This window comes from Oryzias melastigma, linkage group LG22 (assembly GCF_002922805.2).
Source record: "Oryzias melastigma strain HK-1 linkage group LG22, ASM292280v2, whole genome shotgun sequence".
Classification (NCBI taxonomy): Eukaryota; Metazoa; Chordata; class Actinopteri; order Beloniformes; family Adrianichthyidae; genus Oryzias; species Oryzias melastigma.
In genome coordinates, this window is record NC_050533.1 from 25,173,516 (window position 1) to 25,188,554 (window position 15,039).

Here is a 15,039-nt window from a genome sequence, read left to right on the forward strand (position 1 = left end):
GTCCATCTTGAATCTCTGCAGCACCCTGCTGCCCTCTTGTGGTTGCTAGAGTAACTGTCACACTTTGTATTCGCTAAAAAAAGCTCAGCGCTTCAGCTTTAATCACAACAGATGCACACCGTAAGAGTTTACACAAGTCCATTGAGGACATGCACTTCTCCACGGTGGCCACCAGGGTTTAACCACATGTGTCAAAGTCAAGGCCCGGGGGCCGGATCCGGCCCTCCAGATCATATTATTTTATTGTTATTAATGGCCTGATGTGATGCACCTTTTACTAACTTGTAAAATTTTGACAAAAAATATTTTTATGGAGAGTAAAATATTGAAAGCTATTTAAGTTTTAAATTGATTTATTATAGAATAATATTCCTGTTTTTTATTATTCATAATTACGTTGAAAAGTTACGGTTTAAAGCTTTTTCTACTATTTTAGCATTTACTAAGATTTTTTTAGGCCTTTAGCTAATATTTCAGTAGCACAACAGCACCCACTGTTTCGCATCAGTGATTTGACAGAGTTTTTACGCCGGATGCCCTTCCTGACACAACCCTGTACTTGAGGGGCACAGGGACCCAGTTAGGTAGCAGCGTCAAGGGTCTTGACTAAGGACCCAATCTGGGTGTAGATCAGTGGACAACCCTGGGATCGAACCCAGGGCTCCTGCGTTGCCAGCCCTTCACCTAGTCCACTGAGCCACCCAGCCGCTTAGCTAGCTTTCAGCATTCACACTAGCATTATTGCAGGTAATACTATATATCTAGTTCATAATCATGTTTAAAAGTTATGTTTTTAAAGTTTCAAAAATGTAGTTTTAGAGTGTTCAATAAATGTTTTTCATGTTCGGTCCGCGACCTTAGGTGTGTTTTGGATTTTGGCCGCTTGTGCGATTGAGTTTGACACCCCTGCTGTAGACCCTCCAAAACATTTGAAATTATGGACATACAAATCATCTGATCCAGCCTTCGTCTAGGATTCTTTCTTGGAGGGATCAGGAAAATCATTCAATGAAAAAAAGTTTTGAAGCATTATCCTTTTGAAGAGAAAAAGAACTTTGGCTAATGACACAGAAGTAAAGCCAAACAGAAAGACTGAACACAGGTTAAGAAATAAAACATCTGGTGTGTGTCACGATCTGAGCTGTTGCTCCACAGTTATGCGGTAAACTGACAGCTTCTCCAGCACTCACTCCCACTCAGCTTTTCATCTACACAATCGGACCTGAGATGTTTCTGTGTATCATTTAACGACAAAAAAGTTTCTGTGTGATCTAAGCCAGCTGGGTGAAGATTCAGAGAAGTCTACATGTATTTCTTTAAAGTCAGATTTTGTGCTTTCTCCCTTACTTTCACTGTAAAAAAACAAAATAAGTAATAGTGAAGGTCATGTTTATGTGCAGCAGAGGTTTGTTCAACCTTCATTTTCATTAAAAAGTTAGTCTTGTTGTGCTGCAGCCTTGTTTGCTGTCACTGCAGTAAAAACGTCCGTCTGGAAAGCCTCTTTTTGAACAAGTGTTTGTTCTGTGCTTCCCCGTTTTTGTTCCAGAAAACGAGGAATGTCGGTCTTCTCCAACTCCCACATGTGTCTTGTGCAACTTCTCTGTTTATGTTTCCCCTCTTCCTTTAAAAGAGCACACTAGCTGCTTTGGAGGCAGTTGAAACGGCATCATGGAGAGAGAAGTGCTTCTGGTTGCTGCCTTGTTTATTGTCACCCTCTTTTCTCGCAGTAAGTCGGCTCAGATATAGTTCCTAGTTTATTCCTTTCTTGAATGCATGCGTTTTTTTTCACACCATCACAGATTGCAGCTTCTGTTTGGTGAAAACAGGAATGATGTTTTTTTCCTGCCTCAGCTGAGTGCATCGTCGGTGGCAGAGAGGCAGAGCCGCACTCTCGGCCTTACATGGCCTCCATCCAGGTCCCAGAGGGAGACGCTCTGAAGCATGAATGTGGAGGCTTTGTGATTGCAGATCAGTGGGTGATGACAGCCGTGCACTGTCTGCCGAACGGGTGAGACGACATTCTTCTGTTCTGACAGAACAGATTGGGTCGTATCTCGGACAATTTCTTCCGTGGTTTGGGAAAAGTTTCCTTCAGAAACATTATTGGGAGTAGAGTCTGTAAAAGTAAACACATTCCAATCTTGTTCCAATGTGATTTTGTATTTCTCTGTGCTTTCATTGCAACATATACTGACAGTTTATGTTACTCAGGATGAAGGCTTCACACATCAGGAGGAAAGAGTTCAAGAGGAGATTCCTTCACTCTGTCTGAGATTTATTACGAGCAAAGCTCCAAGTTTCAGAGCACTATCGGCGTGATTTTCACTCAAGCAAAATTATTTCCATGGTTTTCAATATGTAACATTTTTCTGAGGGTCATGGGCCCCCGGGTGAAGTCTCAAATGTCCCAGGAAGGGGTGGACCACAGGCTAAGTCTCCAGTATTATTTTTTTTTCTAAGAACGTTTTGTTTCCAAATTCCAAATTTTTCAGTAATTTTCAGGAACGTTTTTAGGATCTTCCTATGCTTTTCTTTTAACTCCTTTTTGACATAAACCACTTTTGAAAATACAAGAAAGCTGCTCTAATGTATCATGTGTTTTCATATTTGGATCTACCTTTTTAATGACAAATACTTTTCATAGGGTATGTTGTGTTTAGTAATAATTACCCAGCAAAAGTGATGGTGTGACTTTTTATAGCGAAAGTGTTCTAGGGTTAAGAATGAGAGACTGTTCTTCTTGTTCTGGCACTGACGTGCATGCTTTGCAGATTTTTTAGTAGATTATCATAACTTGATGACTTTTGCAGGCCAAACGGGAGGAAGGTCGTACTGGGTCTCCATTCCCTGAGTCAGCCGGAAGAGACAAAACAAACCTTTGACATTTTGGAACTTCACAATCATCCTAACTTCAACCTGGATAATTTTGATAATGACATTTCTTTGATCAAGGTTCGTGCATGTTTCATAAGTAATACAAAAAATTAAATTGAAGACATTTGTTTCATAATAGATCTGTAATCCTTGCAGTTGGATCGCCCGTTCAACACCTCTGAAGCTGTTCAAGCTGTGCAGTTCCTGCGAGCCGGCGGCACAAACCCTGAAGCCGGTGCCGAGGTTGAGACTGCTGGCTGGGGCTCTCTGGACAACTTGGGGTCCAGACCGGACAAGCTGAGAGAGGTGGTGATCGAAGTGATTCGCCCCACTCGATGCTCGCGCAGTGACTACTTTGGTTCGAAGTTTACCAGCAACATGATGTGTGCAAATAAAGTCTGCAAGGACCCTTGCGACCAACCCTTCCGTGTTCAGGATGGCTGTGATGTGAGTGCTCCTTCTCCAAAAGTAGGAGTCTGCAACCTGCAGCTCCAGATCCACATGTGTCTCTTTTATCTCTCCATTGTGGCTCTTTGGACAAACATAAAATAAGTCATGGAGATGCTGATCCAGACATGTCGACTGTCAGAGTCAGCAGCTCCTGATAATGTCTGTCTAACCAAAACTACCTAAAGAAAACAAATAAACAACTAAGACTACCAAGATCCAACCCCAAACTAAAATAACAAAACCCAGCAGAGTAAGACTGCTGAGGACAAAGAGGAGAAAAAGAACAAATAAATAAAAGAAAATAACAATTCTTTTAAGTAAGGATTACTTAATTTGCATTTATTAAATTTAAATTCGTTAAATGTATAAACTGATGTCTGAGGTTCACATAAATGATAAACTATGTAGGTTTTTACATCCTGTTGACCTGAAGACGTCTTGTTTGATCAACTCTACCTCCAGAATCAACAGATTTTATATGGAAAACTTTGGTAAAAAGTTTGATCTTTGATGATTTAAAAGCACATATTATCTTATGCTGCACAATATTGGTTACTATCCGTCCAGAGCTGCACTTAGATTACCCGATTTGGCACAGAGTATCTTTTATTTTGATAAGAAGTAAAAAAAATAAATAAATAAAAATAATAAAAACACATTTTGAGAGATGCTAGGTTCTTTTTATATTTTTGCTTTTTCGCGCTAAAAAATACACAAAATTTAAATTTATTATTTAAAAACAGAAGGTCATGAATGCAAATCCAAATTTCTTAAAGGCTAAAGTAAAACTATGCAGCTCCTTCTAGGTTTTGATCAGTAGAAAATGAGATCAAATGGCTCTTTTACTATTAAAGTTGATGACCCCCATCCTAAATGAAGGTTTATTCTTTAACGTTGCAGGAAAGAAACGTCCCAACATAAGTTCTTCCTGCTATCGTTATCCACACATTTTCATGAGTTACTTTTTTAAACAGGATTCCCTGTGTCAGTCAGATCTTGATGAAAGTCTGTTTCTCTTTAGGGAGACTCTGGAGGCCCTCTGCTCTACAACAATGTTGCAGTGGGTATCACCTCCAATGGAGGGAAGAAGTGTGGCCAAGTCAAAAAGCCAGGAATATACACCATCATCTCCCTCTACACTGAGTGGATAGACAGCATCATGGCCCCACCGCCTGCAGAAACACAAGACCAGAGAAGCTGAATGCAGGAAACGGCTGCAGTCTGCAGAGAGTTCACTGTCTGAGCCACAGATCTGCTTTTCTACCCCCCAGCACAGACCAAAAGCTGCTTCAATTTGGTTTTGTGTGAGGAAAATATGCATGGCTTAAATTAACAACACAAACGGCAGTATCTGCAGTACCAAATACTAACCAAGAACATGTATCCCCCCATCTTTTGAGATGAATAAAACACTGAAAAAAGAACAGTGATTTCTCTGACTTACAACTAATTGAAACGTTGATGATCCTCAATGGCAAAATGAATACAAACTTCACTATATTCCGTATTTTTCAGAGTTTACAGTATTTCACCCTTTTTTATGATTATATAATTATACTGATTCAAGATATGCCCAACATGTCGGCTAAAAGCATAGGACAAGCCATTCTGGAATAATATCCCTGCCTTTTTATTATTCAATTATGTTAAAAAGTTACGGTTTTAAAGTTTAAATAATGTGCATTCTGCTAACTTCTTGGGCTATTTTGGCATTTACTAAGATTTTTTTAGGCTATTTTGGAGTGTAGCTAATATTTCAGCTACATACTAGCTTTTTTGGCTAATTTAGGCTTATCTTTTTATGCTTTTTAAGCTGTTTTGGAGTTAGGCTAATGAGGATATGCTAAATATTTTGGCTAATTTAGGCTTTTTCCAGTTTTTTCCAGCTACATGCTAGCTATATTGTCTAACCCAAAGTATTTTTTTTAGTTCTTTAGGCTAATTTGGCATTTAGCTAATATTTTAGCTGGCTATCAGCTTAGGTGTGTTCAGCTATTAACTTCAGCATTTTCAACTATCAGCTTTTAGCTATCATTTTCAGAAACTTTAGCGATCAGCACTATCATCTTCAGGGGCCAAATTCAGCTTACAGCATTCACACTAGTATTATCACAGGTAATACTATATATGTAGTTTATAATTATGTTTAAAAGTTACGGTTTTAAAGTTTTACATTTTTAGTTTTAGAGTGTTAAAAAAAAAATATCCTGTTCGACCTGTGACCTAAGGTGTGTTTTGAATTTTGCCCCGCTGTGACTGAGTTTGACACTCCTGCTGTAGGGTGTCAATCAAAAAATGTGATTATGGACACCTAGAAAAGAAGTTTGGGTCACACAGCCTCAAAGTTGTATTTCATTGTGCTGGTCTGAATGCCAGTTGGTAACTGGAACAGAAACTTAGAACTGGCTTAACATATGTTTCATCTGAATTAGCTTGATGCCTGTCTTTCTGTCTTGCTCACCTTATTGCTTGATACAGAGGGAATATGTGTCTAAAATCATTTTATTATCATTTAGTCATGAAAGGGTTCAGTTGAAACACATTTATAGTGCAAACACCAAGGATTCAGAAACAGGAAGACCAGAAACCATAACGTTCAGGAAACAACCAAAACATCCCAGCATCAGGGACCATGATTAGTCCTTTAAATACCTCTGACATAATTACTGAATGAAAACAGCTATACTTAGCCAGGATACACAACTGTCTGCCACAACAAACATCCAGAGACCAAAAACCATTGATATCACAATTAATAGAAGACACTTCTTGCAATCAAACCAATCTAGGTAACTGGGTACTTGAGGCCTTTGTTTCTTTCACACAAACTTTTGCTTCATCATCTGAACAGAAATAAGCTGCAAGCAGGTGAATTTTACCTTTGAAATCATGCTTTATGTCATTTTATTTGGTTTAATGTATATACCACTTTTCTTCGCTGGTTAGTTCTCAGACGTGCAGACGTGGTTGCTGTCACCAATGAGTTATATCACTAGAGGTGACATGCTAGCTTGTTGTCTACGCAAAGTTGGCCGCCATATTGGAATGGTATGTCTGTTTACTGCTGTGTTACAATTGTACAAACAGATCTGGAAAAACAAGAATGTGACTTTTCACTAGTAAATTATTGCTGTCAGCTGATAAAGGAGAACTTCTAGAAAACATTTGAACAAGATCTGAGTGAGTTTACTCTCAATAATGAACGTTTAGGCTGATCTATTCAAAGTCAATGACAGCTTTAAACTTCACACTATTTCCACGTTTTCTGGCAGGATCATCGATCTTTATGTCTTATGGAGGATGATCGTGGTATTTCTATGTGTGTTAGACCTCAGATCAGACCAGAAGACAGATTAGCCAAAGAAAACTCATCTAGAGAACATGCACACTCCAAACTTAAAGGTCCCAGCTGGGATTTGAACCAGGACCTTCTTACTGCGACTTCTACAACATTGTGTCACCTGGCCAGTACAGAAAAAAAATATTTAAACAAATCTGACTGAACATACTTATGTTTAGTCCTAATCTTTTAAGTTCAAATAAGATATCACAGCACCGAAATGTGGCATACTGTTAAAGGTTACTCTGAAATTACAACAGTTTTAATAAACGAGACAAGACACAAGAATGCAATTTCTCTGGAGGAGAGCTCAATGACAGACAGCGTTCAGTATGCCTGCCCGTAAAGGACTACCTCTTTTATTCAGTTTTCCAGGAAGCCCTGGTTTACAGTTGGGAAAGTGAGTCTAAGGTTTGCACAATAAAATGGTTGGTACACATGTTTTTCGTTCCATAGGCTGTTTTTCTAAACAAAGACAACAGTGGTTACTGATACATTCTTTTCTGCACGGTTGTCACTTTGAGTAATCCTATCACTCCAGATATTCCCTGTGCACTTCCTTTCACAAGACAACAAGTAAGAACTTCCCAGAGTGAAGTGGAAAGTTGTTTGTGTGCATTAAAGAGTAGCTTCTTCAGACTTGTTTCACACAGAATTCAAACATAAAGAAAAGTAAAACAGCAGTTAGAATTGTAATAAAGTATTTAATTTCCTTAACACATTGATTCATGGTTCTCTGTAGATCCAGTTTGTGGTATTTTAATGAGAAACCTTCTTTTTTAGGCAATCTATGGGAAACTATTCACTTCTTAATAAGTGATTTATTTCCAACATGTCCTCTTTCTTCTCCACAATCACTTTGTTTCTTTCTTGGAGCTCCTGAGGAGAAAATCTCTTCGTTAAGAATGGTCGCCCTCCATGTGAGGCAACCAGCTTGTTGATTCCCAAAAGCAGCTCTCTGACCTGCGGATAGCTCAAAGCACTGCGGTTGTTGGTTATGTTCAGCCCGTGGAACCGGCTCCCACATTTTCTGATGAGATCCTGCAGGGTTGTATGAGCTTCAGCAACATAGTCGTCGACTCGCTGAGGTTTGGACTGATTTTCTTCAGAATTAATGAACAGGATGATGGAATGTTCTGCTACCTCTCGTCCAAAGGTCTTCTGCATGTATCCAAGCATGTTGTTCTCTCCCTGGGTGAAGCGTCCTACCTGAAGCACCAGCAGGAACACATGTGGTCCAGGTAAAGCCAAGGCCAGGCAGTCTTTCACCAATGCAAGATTTTCAACTCCATCTTCATCCCACAGCTCAGGGGTGTCCACCAGGATGAGCCTCCTGTCTGCTGCAAACACAACCTTCTTTTCACAGGACAGGGTGGGATGAGTTGGTTCGTGAGTGGACCCGTTAAGCGAGTACTGGTTACCCGCTCTGCTTAGAATCAGATTCAGAGCAGATGACTTCCCACTGCCAGAGAGGCCCAACAGGATGACAGACGCAGCCTTTGTTTCATCATCTAAAGAAAGGAAACAGAACGTAAGGGCTTTCAGGAGGATGCTGGTTCAGAACACCAGGTCATGAGAGTGTAAGTTAGAACAACTTTTACTTTTTTTCAGCCTTTGACCATTGTAAATAGATGGAAAGAATGGTGTACTGACACAACAGATGGAATCCTGTTCAAGAACATAAGCCAAAGCCGTGGAGCTAAAAAGTCTGTGGAGGACTGGTTCTGCTGGGAGCATTCTTGAATGTCACTGATGAGTTGATCAAACAATGAGCTTTTGTCTACAGTGACCCTGATAACAGTTTTATCGTGAAATGAGATGCAGACCAGGCTGCAGGAAATACTACTTCTTTTGTTTCGTCCACATTTCTCTGTTGTCAGAACATCAGCGGGTGAACTGATTGACGGTCAGATGCCAGAAGGAAACTGAATCGATGTCCTTTAGTAATGCTAGGATTGTATTGTCACTTGAAATGTGAAACAAGGTCCTAGTTCAGTCATTGGCTCATAGAGTTAAAAAGAGCAGGGGACACAGTCCAGTAGGTTCTGGTGCTGCCGCTGATGGTAGTTGACGTTAATTTTCAGAAAGTGCAAAAAAGTTAAGGTTGCAAAGCTTCCTGATCACTATGATCGCAAATATTAATGTTTATCCTTCTTACTATTTCTTATATGGGGCAGCCGTGGTGCAGCAGTTGACTATTGATCGGAAGATTCTCTCCTTGCCCACCCATGTGTCGAAGTGTCCTTGGGGAAGACATTGAACCCCACATTGTCTCAGGTGGACGGTTGGCGCCAGTGTTTGGCGGTGGAGCCACCAGTGTGTGAATGGGGGAATGGGTCTGTGACTGTCAAGCAGTTTGGGCCTTCAAGGAAGGTAGTAAAGCGCTATTCAAGTATACAGCATTTACCATTTTAACTCCTCAAGAGTAGCAGTTTAAAGCAAAACAGATTATATTTAGGGGTGTAACAGTTAAACCACTTAATTAATGAATCAATTTCTATTTCTATGATCCAGCCTGATCAATCTGTCCGATGCAAGGTATTAGTTGAATCGACATTTACCATTATGGAATCATTTTAAAATTCAATGAATTGATTGCATGGATATTGAAATGACCAAGTGTTGCCATGTGACCATACAGTGTGGTAGAATGTTCTCATAAATGGTAACTGGCGTATACTTGTATGGCGCTTTCTACCCTCCTTCAAAGACCCAAAGCGCTTCACAGTCACAGACCCATTCACACATTCACACACTGGTGGTGGCTCCACTGCTGAACACTGGCACCAACCTCCCACCAGAGGCAATTCAGGGTTAGGTATCTTGCCCAAGGACACTTTGACACATGGGCGGGCAAGGCCGGAGTCGAACCCGCAATCTTCCGATCAGGAGTCGACCGCCCTACCGCTGCACCATGGCCGCCCCATTATAATGTTCCCTCTAATGTTCCGATCCAATTGGATTGTTCAAAATTAACCAATATCGACTTAAATAGTGTCAGCAATCACAAATTATAATATGAAACGAATTGTTAAAATTAATTATTCCACCCCCAATTATATTCTGTTTGAACTCCCGATTGTTTTCTACTTACAAAGTAATTTATCTTTACCTGAGGATTTTAAGCACCTGAATCTCTGATCTTAAGTTAGGCACTGGTTAATGACAATACACGTAAAGGAAACGTCATGGTGGAGCCGGGGTGGGATTATATAAGTTCACTTCCTCCCACTCCCTTACAGGCAATTTTTCGTTTATTTTCTAGTGAGCCTGTGTTTGACATGTCTTCATGGATGTAACCTCTATTGATTGATTGTGTTGCATGTAAAACATTTTTTCTTGAAATAAAACATTTCTAATCTGATTGAATCTAATCTACGATAATCATTGAACATTAACATCTTATTTTTTTTCAAAAGGACTCCATCACTGGATCAAAAATGACACATAGTTGTTTTTTTTCCCTCACGCCGCTTTTCTCTTTTTGAATCTACTGGAATTATTGTGTTAACGGTTGAAAAGTTACGGTATGTTCAAGATTTTGTGTTTAAGCGTGAAAGGTTAAGTGTCTTGCTGCTCACCGGAAACACCTGGGAAAGCCTGAATGCTCTGAATGCCAAACAAACTGCAGAACTCACCACTAGGGGTAGTCATTTGGAGCTGCAGTGAGGCTTTGTGGCTGATCACCGCCTCCTGAAGACCCTCTCTCTTTTCTTCATATTTCTTTCTTTCTGCTGCTTCCTTCTTTCTTTCCCGTGCATGCTTCGCCTTCAGCTCCTCCATCTCTTTGGTTCGGCGGTTCTCTTGCATCTGAACAAAATCTTTGAATTCCTGCTCTTTGTTTTCTGCCTCTTCCACTTTTTGTTTGAGCAGTTTCATGGCCGAGTCCTCTGTACAGCGTCTTTTTGCCTCAGCCAGCATGGCTTCAGTGTAGCCACCAACGCCACTTTCACTCAGTGTGCAGTTGACCATCTCAAGTAAAGAGTGCAGACCTCCAGTCACAGAAGATGATGTGATGCGGCAGTACCTGCCGTCGCACACATTTATCAAATCCAACAGAGCGTCATCTAGAGTGTCCACTACTTCTCCATCTTCTGTCGACAGAATCACCAGGTACTTTAAAATCTCAGGTCCAAAGTGTGCCTGCAGGATCTCCACCAGTCTTCTTTCCTTCTTGGTGTAGCATCCCCCTTGGATTAACAGCAGAAAGGAGCTGATTCCATTTGTGCAGGGCTTGATGCAGGTCTCTACTGCTTGACATATGCTTTCGTCTGACATGTCTTCTTTTAAATCTGCATAGTGCAGACTGATCATCTCATCTTCCACTGTCACACTGCAGACTTGGTAAGCTCCCAGAGAACTGCAGGTTACCTGATGACCTTCATCCTGGCAGCTTGTCTGGAGCAGAGATTTTAGAGATGACCACTCTTCCACCTGAGAGATAACCGCCATTATGTGGTTTGTGTTCGCTTCACCGTCTAACAAAAAACAGAGACACGTTAGTACTGCACATACCTACAAATCTCCATTTTAAACAGACGATAATAAAAAAGAAAAAGAAAGTTGGAGTTAAGTTCTTTTTAAAAAGACGAAAGCTTACTGTGGGACATTTTTGCTGCAGGTCCTCTTCCGTGTAGGTGAACAGATAAAAGTGGACGTTCTGGCTTTTGACAAAACTATAAAAAGGAACAAAATTTCCTGGTTGCATAATTTCTTGAGGCTTCTTCAAGGAAGCACATGCCATAAGCTGAACAAATCACTTCCTTGTAGTTCAGCTCGGTCTCACACATACAAGATTTTCCTGTCTGTCTGATTCTTCCCTCACAAGCTGGTGCAGTTTACTCTGGGAAACTCAACTTTGCTACATGTGCATATTAACACATCAAGTTTAACTGTTTGGTTTTTGTTCTTGTGCATTCTAATATAAATGAGAAAAAAAGTTTGAGAGCAATTCCTGTACATAGTGTTTTGGCTGACTTGAAAATCCACTCTACTTCTTTCATTTCATTTCCAACAGAACCAGGGAGCTGGATTCTGGAATTGTTTTCACTTTTGCTGAAACAGTCAGAAACATTAAATGTGTCTACTGGACGCAAAAATACAACATTTCACTGTTTTAGTTGAGTTATTAATTATATCTTTTTCTATTAATGCTGCATGCCTCTGTTGGTGCAGTGTGATTCATGTGTCGTCCTTCTTTCCCACTCCCCTGAGGGAGAGCAGGAAAGATTCCAGGAGTCCCGTCTGTGCTCCTTTTCCTGGTAGTGGACCTCGTCACTGGCTCGTGTTGCATCTTGGAGTGGGAGATTTCAGGTGCCTCGTTAGTGTTTCTGTCTTGCCAGTAGACGTTGCCTCAGGCTCGTCTCACATCCCCAGCTGTCCCCCAGCCCATCTGGATGAAGCCCATCTGCTACACTATTCAAACATGTAGAGTTAGATATGCTAATTCTTATTTGACAATCCTGGCACACCGCCTGTCCATCCAGGGACAGGATCCCTCCTTCATGCGGGCATCCCTGAGGTTTCTCCTTTCCCCCCCTCAATTTTTTTGCAGGAGTTTTTCCTCACAGAGAAGGATGGTCTAAGGGCAGGGATGCCAGATTAACTTAGTTTAGCAAACAACTTATGTTTATAGTCTGTCTTTGTACAATTACTGGTAAGCCCACTGAGATGATTTCATCGTGATATTGGGCTATATAAATAAAACTGAATTGAATGCAGACAGTCTGCTGCAGGTTTGATTCCAGACTCCACCATCAACTGTCAAACCAGCCTGATTAACACAACTAATTTATGCTGTTAACAGTTTGGGGAGGCCAATCTTTGGGTTGATAAATATAATGTTAATCATGTGGAAAACCAAAAGAAAAGACCCAAAACCCATAAAAGAATGATACCTTTAAATTTAAAGCTATAAGTCATAACTAAGATGAAGATAGTAAGTTTAGGCTGAAACTGAAATGAACCAGTGATGGTTTTTGGAGATAATGTTCAAACGTAGTGTTAATGCTTCACACTTTTTTTTCTCAAGTATTCTTTTGATAAAGAACCAAGAACATTTTTGTAACTACACTCTCGGCTACACTCTCTTTACCAATGTAAAGACTATTCTTCCAAGGGACTACTTCTAAAAATAGGTATGCACATTATTAAAAGATGTTTGAATTAAGATTATATTAATATATAACATAGTCATAGTATTTAGTTATTCAAAAATATAAAGATTCAAAGAAACAGACAAAGAAAAACAGGATAATGCATGAAATTCCTAAATTAAAAGAGACAAATCTGTTTTTTAATGCAATTTTGTTAGGAATTATTGACTTCTTGAGATTAGCTCTAAAACTGCAATGACTGGTTAATACCATTATATCTGGAGGCAGCATATTACAATGAAAATTGCACTACATTTGGCTGTTTTTTGAGTCCATTAGTCGTGGCAAAGGAAAAGTAAAGGTAACATTAGAGTTTCTTCTTGTTCTAAAACCATGTCTATTACAAGTGGGCAGTAATTGAGAACAAGCTGGGGTTTCCTTTGCAATGTTCAGATTTTATACAGCCAGACTCTGACAGACTTTGATGCATCCAGTTGATAGTTGTCCTAAAAGGATAGCCTAGAGTCAGTTTTGCATCTGAAGTTTTTCAAGCTCTTTTTGGCTGCATTTGGCCAAGCAATAGCCCAGTGGTCCGGGTAACATGAGACTAAAGACTACAGAACCAGCGGTAGGGCGGTCAACATCTGATCGGAAGATTGCGGGTTCGATTTCCACATTGCCTGCCCATGTGTCGAAGTGTCTTTGGGCAAACCACTGAACCCTGCATTGCCTCTGATGGAAGACTGGTGCCAGTGTTCAGCAGCGAAGCCGCCACCAGTGTGTGAATGTTAATGGGTGAATGGGACTGTGACTGTAATAAACTTTGGGCCAGGGGAGGTAGAAAAATGCCAAAGTAGTGTACAACATTTACTATATCCATCAGTTTAAACCCCTTGACTTGCTCAATTGACTGGTTCGGTAGCAAAATATCCAGCTGTTGGTCTTCTTTGACGGAGCGCTTTGAATCAAATGATACTGATTGATTTGATTCAGATTTTTCAAGTACTAATTTTACACAATACAACATAACGATCACACAGGCTTATCAAACTCATTACAGAAATAATAAAATGCATAGATAAAAAAACAAAGACACACTTGATTCACATTTGATTTATAATACTGTACATAGCAAATATTAACTAAAGCCAACATACACTTGGTTTCCATAATATTCAGCTTTAACTTCTTTTCTAACTCCTAATCTGAAATAGGTGTTGTAGCATTTTACAGACTTGAACCAAGCTAGAAGAGGCGACTGATATAGTTGTTTCAACTGCATATATAGTCATGTGAGCTTGGGGTTTGCAACCTTCAACCCTTAAAGAGCCGTTCAGGTCGATTTCTCTCCAACCATAACCCAGTAAGAGCCACAAAGTCTTCACTCACCCTTTAGCAAAATAAGATACTGATTCATATTTATGTTTTTGCTACTGACATGATACATTTAAATCAACTATATTTTTTGCATAAATAAAACATAAGCATGAAGAGAAAATAGCTTTAAAAAAAAAAAAAAAAGAACTTTGACAGAGCTTTGCATGACTTCCTTTCAAAATAAAAGACCTCCTATATCATAGGATCATCAGCAAATGTAAATGGTAAATGGCGTATACTTGTATAGCACTTTCTACCCTCCTTCGAGGGCCCAAAGCGCTTCACAGTCACAGACCCATTCACCCATTTACGCCATAGACTGTAAAAATAATGGACTTAGCGAGCAATGAGGTCCCCCATTGGAAATGCATTACCTCCTCTCCTCGAGAAAGTAGGCCGCCGCTTTCACCATCACATCCTGAAACGGATACCGCCATTTGGAACCCATCTTCAGCGATTGGTCTGAGTCATAGCTGAGTCATGGAATCTACAGGAAGTACTGTCGCCAATCCGGAGTGAGTTTATTGCAACCGTCTGCCTCTTTCCACGCCTCTAACACGAGACCGCGGATGTAAAAAGCTTCTACTTTAATAACGCCGGCCCGAGACGACGCTGAAGTTGGCTTCCGATTTTTCCGAACAGGACCTGTTTTTAGGTGGTCTGAGTTCGAAAAATACAGTGGAACGCTCTCGCTGTGAATCGGAAGCCAACTGCAGCGTCGGCGGCTCGAGAGGATTGTACAAGTCATTGTTGAAGTCTTTGAGGGAGAACCATTCCAACATTTGATTCTGTCAGCGGTCCTTTTGGATTTACTTACATTTATTCCTTTTTGTCGAGATAAAAGGAGCATTTGGGTGACGCCGTGCCCGAACTGCGCGTGTCCCCCTCACGCCATCTGTCAGT

At 40.3% G+C, this 15,039-nt stretch overlaps 2 protein-coding genes across 2 annotated transcripts; one reads left to right on the forward strand and one right to left on the reverse strand.

Annotated features, from left to right (window-relative positions):
• The first annotated feature begins 1,566 nt into the window (after positions 1–1,566).
• Positions 1,567–4,750, forward strand: cfd (complement factor D (adipsin)). Its single transcript, XM_024278076.2, has 5 exons — positions 1,567–1,726; positions 1,852–2,008; positions 2,811–2,952; positions 3,031–3,321; positions 4,346–4,750. Exons 1-5 carry the CDS (start codon positions 1,669–1,671, stop codon positions 4,523–4,525), a joined length of 828 nt encoding a protein of 275 aa, XP_024133844.1. The 5' UTR covers positions 1,567–1,668; the 3' UTR covers positions 4,526–4,750.
• Positions 4,751–6,806: 2,056 nt separating this feature from the next.
• Positions 6,807–11,399, reverse strand: LOC112146738. The gene is made up of 3 exons (XM_024272720.2): positions 11,265–11,399; positions 10,303–11,142; positions 6,807–8,175 (listed from the first exon to the last, which is right to left on the reverse strand). Exons 1-3 carry the CDS (start codon positions 11,272–11,274, stop codon positions 7,463–7,465), a joined length of 1,563 nt encoding a protein of 520 aa, XP_024128488.1. The 5' UTR covers positions 11,275–11,399; the 3' UTR covers positions 6,807–7,462.
• Between the last annotated feature and the right edge of the window lie 3,640 nt (positions 11,400–15,039).

What these genes read in the sequence shown, in the direction of transcription:
- cfd (XM_024278076.2), top strand. Translation starts at nt 1,669, where the DNA reads ATGGAGAGAGAAGTGCTTCTGGTTGCTGCCTTGTTTATTGTCACCCTC. An exon ending in TGTCACCCTCTTTTCTCGCA is followed by an intron (nt 1,727 to 1,851) that starts GTAAGTCGGCTC and finishes TTCCTGCCTCAG; the next exon opens with CTGAGTGCATCGTCGGTGGC. An exon ending in GTGCACTGTCTGCCGAACGG is followed by an intron (nt 2,009 to 2,810) that starts GTGAGACGACAT and finishes TGACTTTTGCAG; the next exon opens with GCCAAACGGGAGGAAGGTCG.
- LOC112146738 (XM_024272720.2), bottom strand. An exon ending in CCAAATGACTACCCCTAGTG is followed by an intron (nt 8,176 to 10,302) that starts GTGAGTTCTGCA and finishes TCCTTTCTTTAG; the next exon opens with ATGATGAAACAAAGGCTGCG.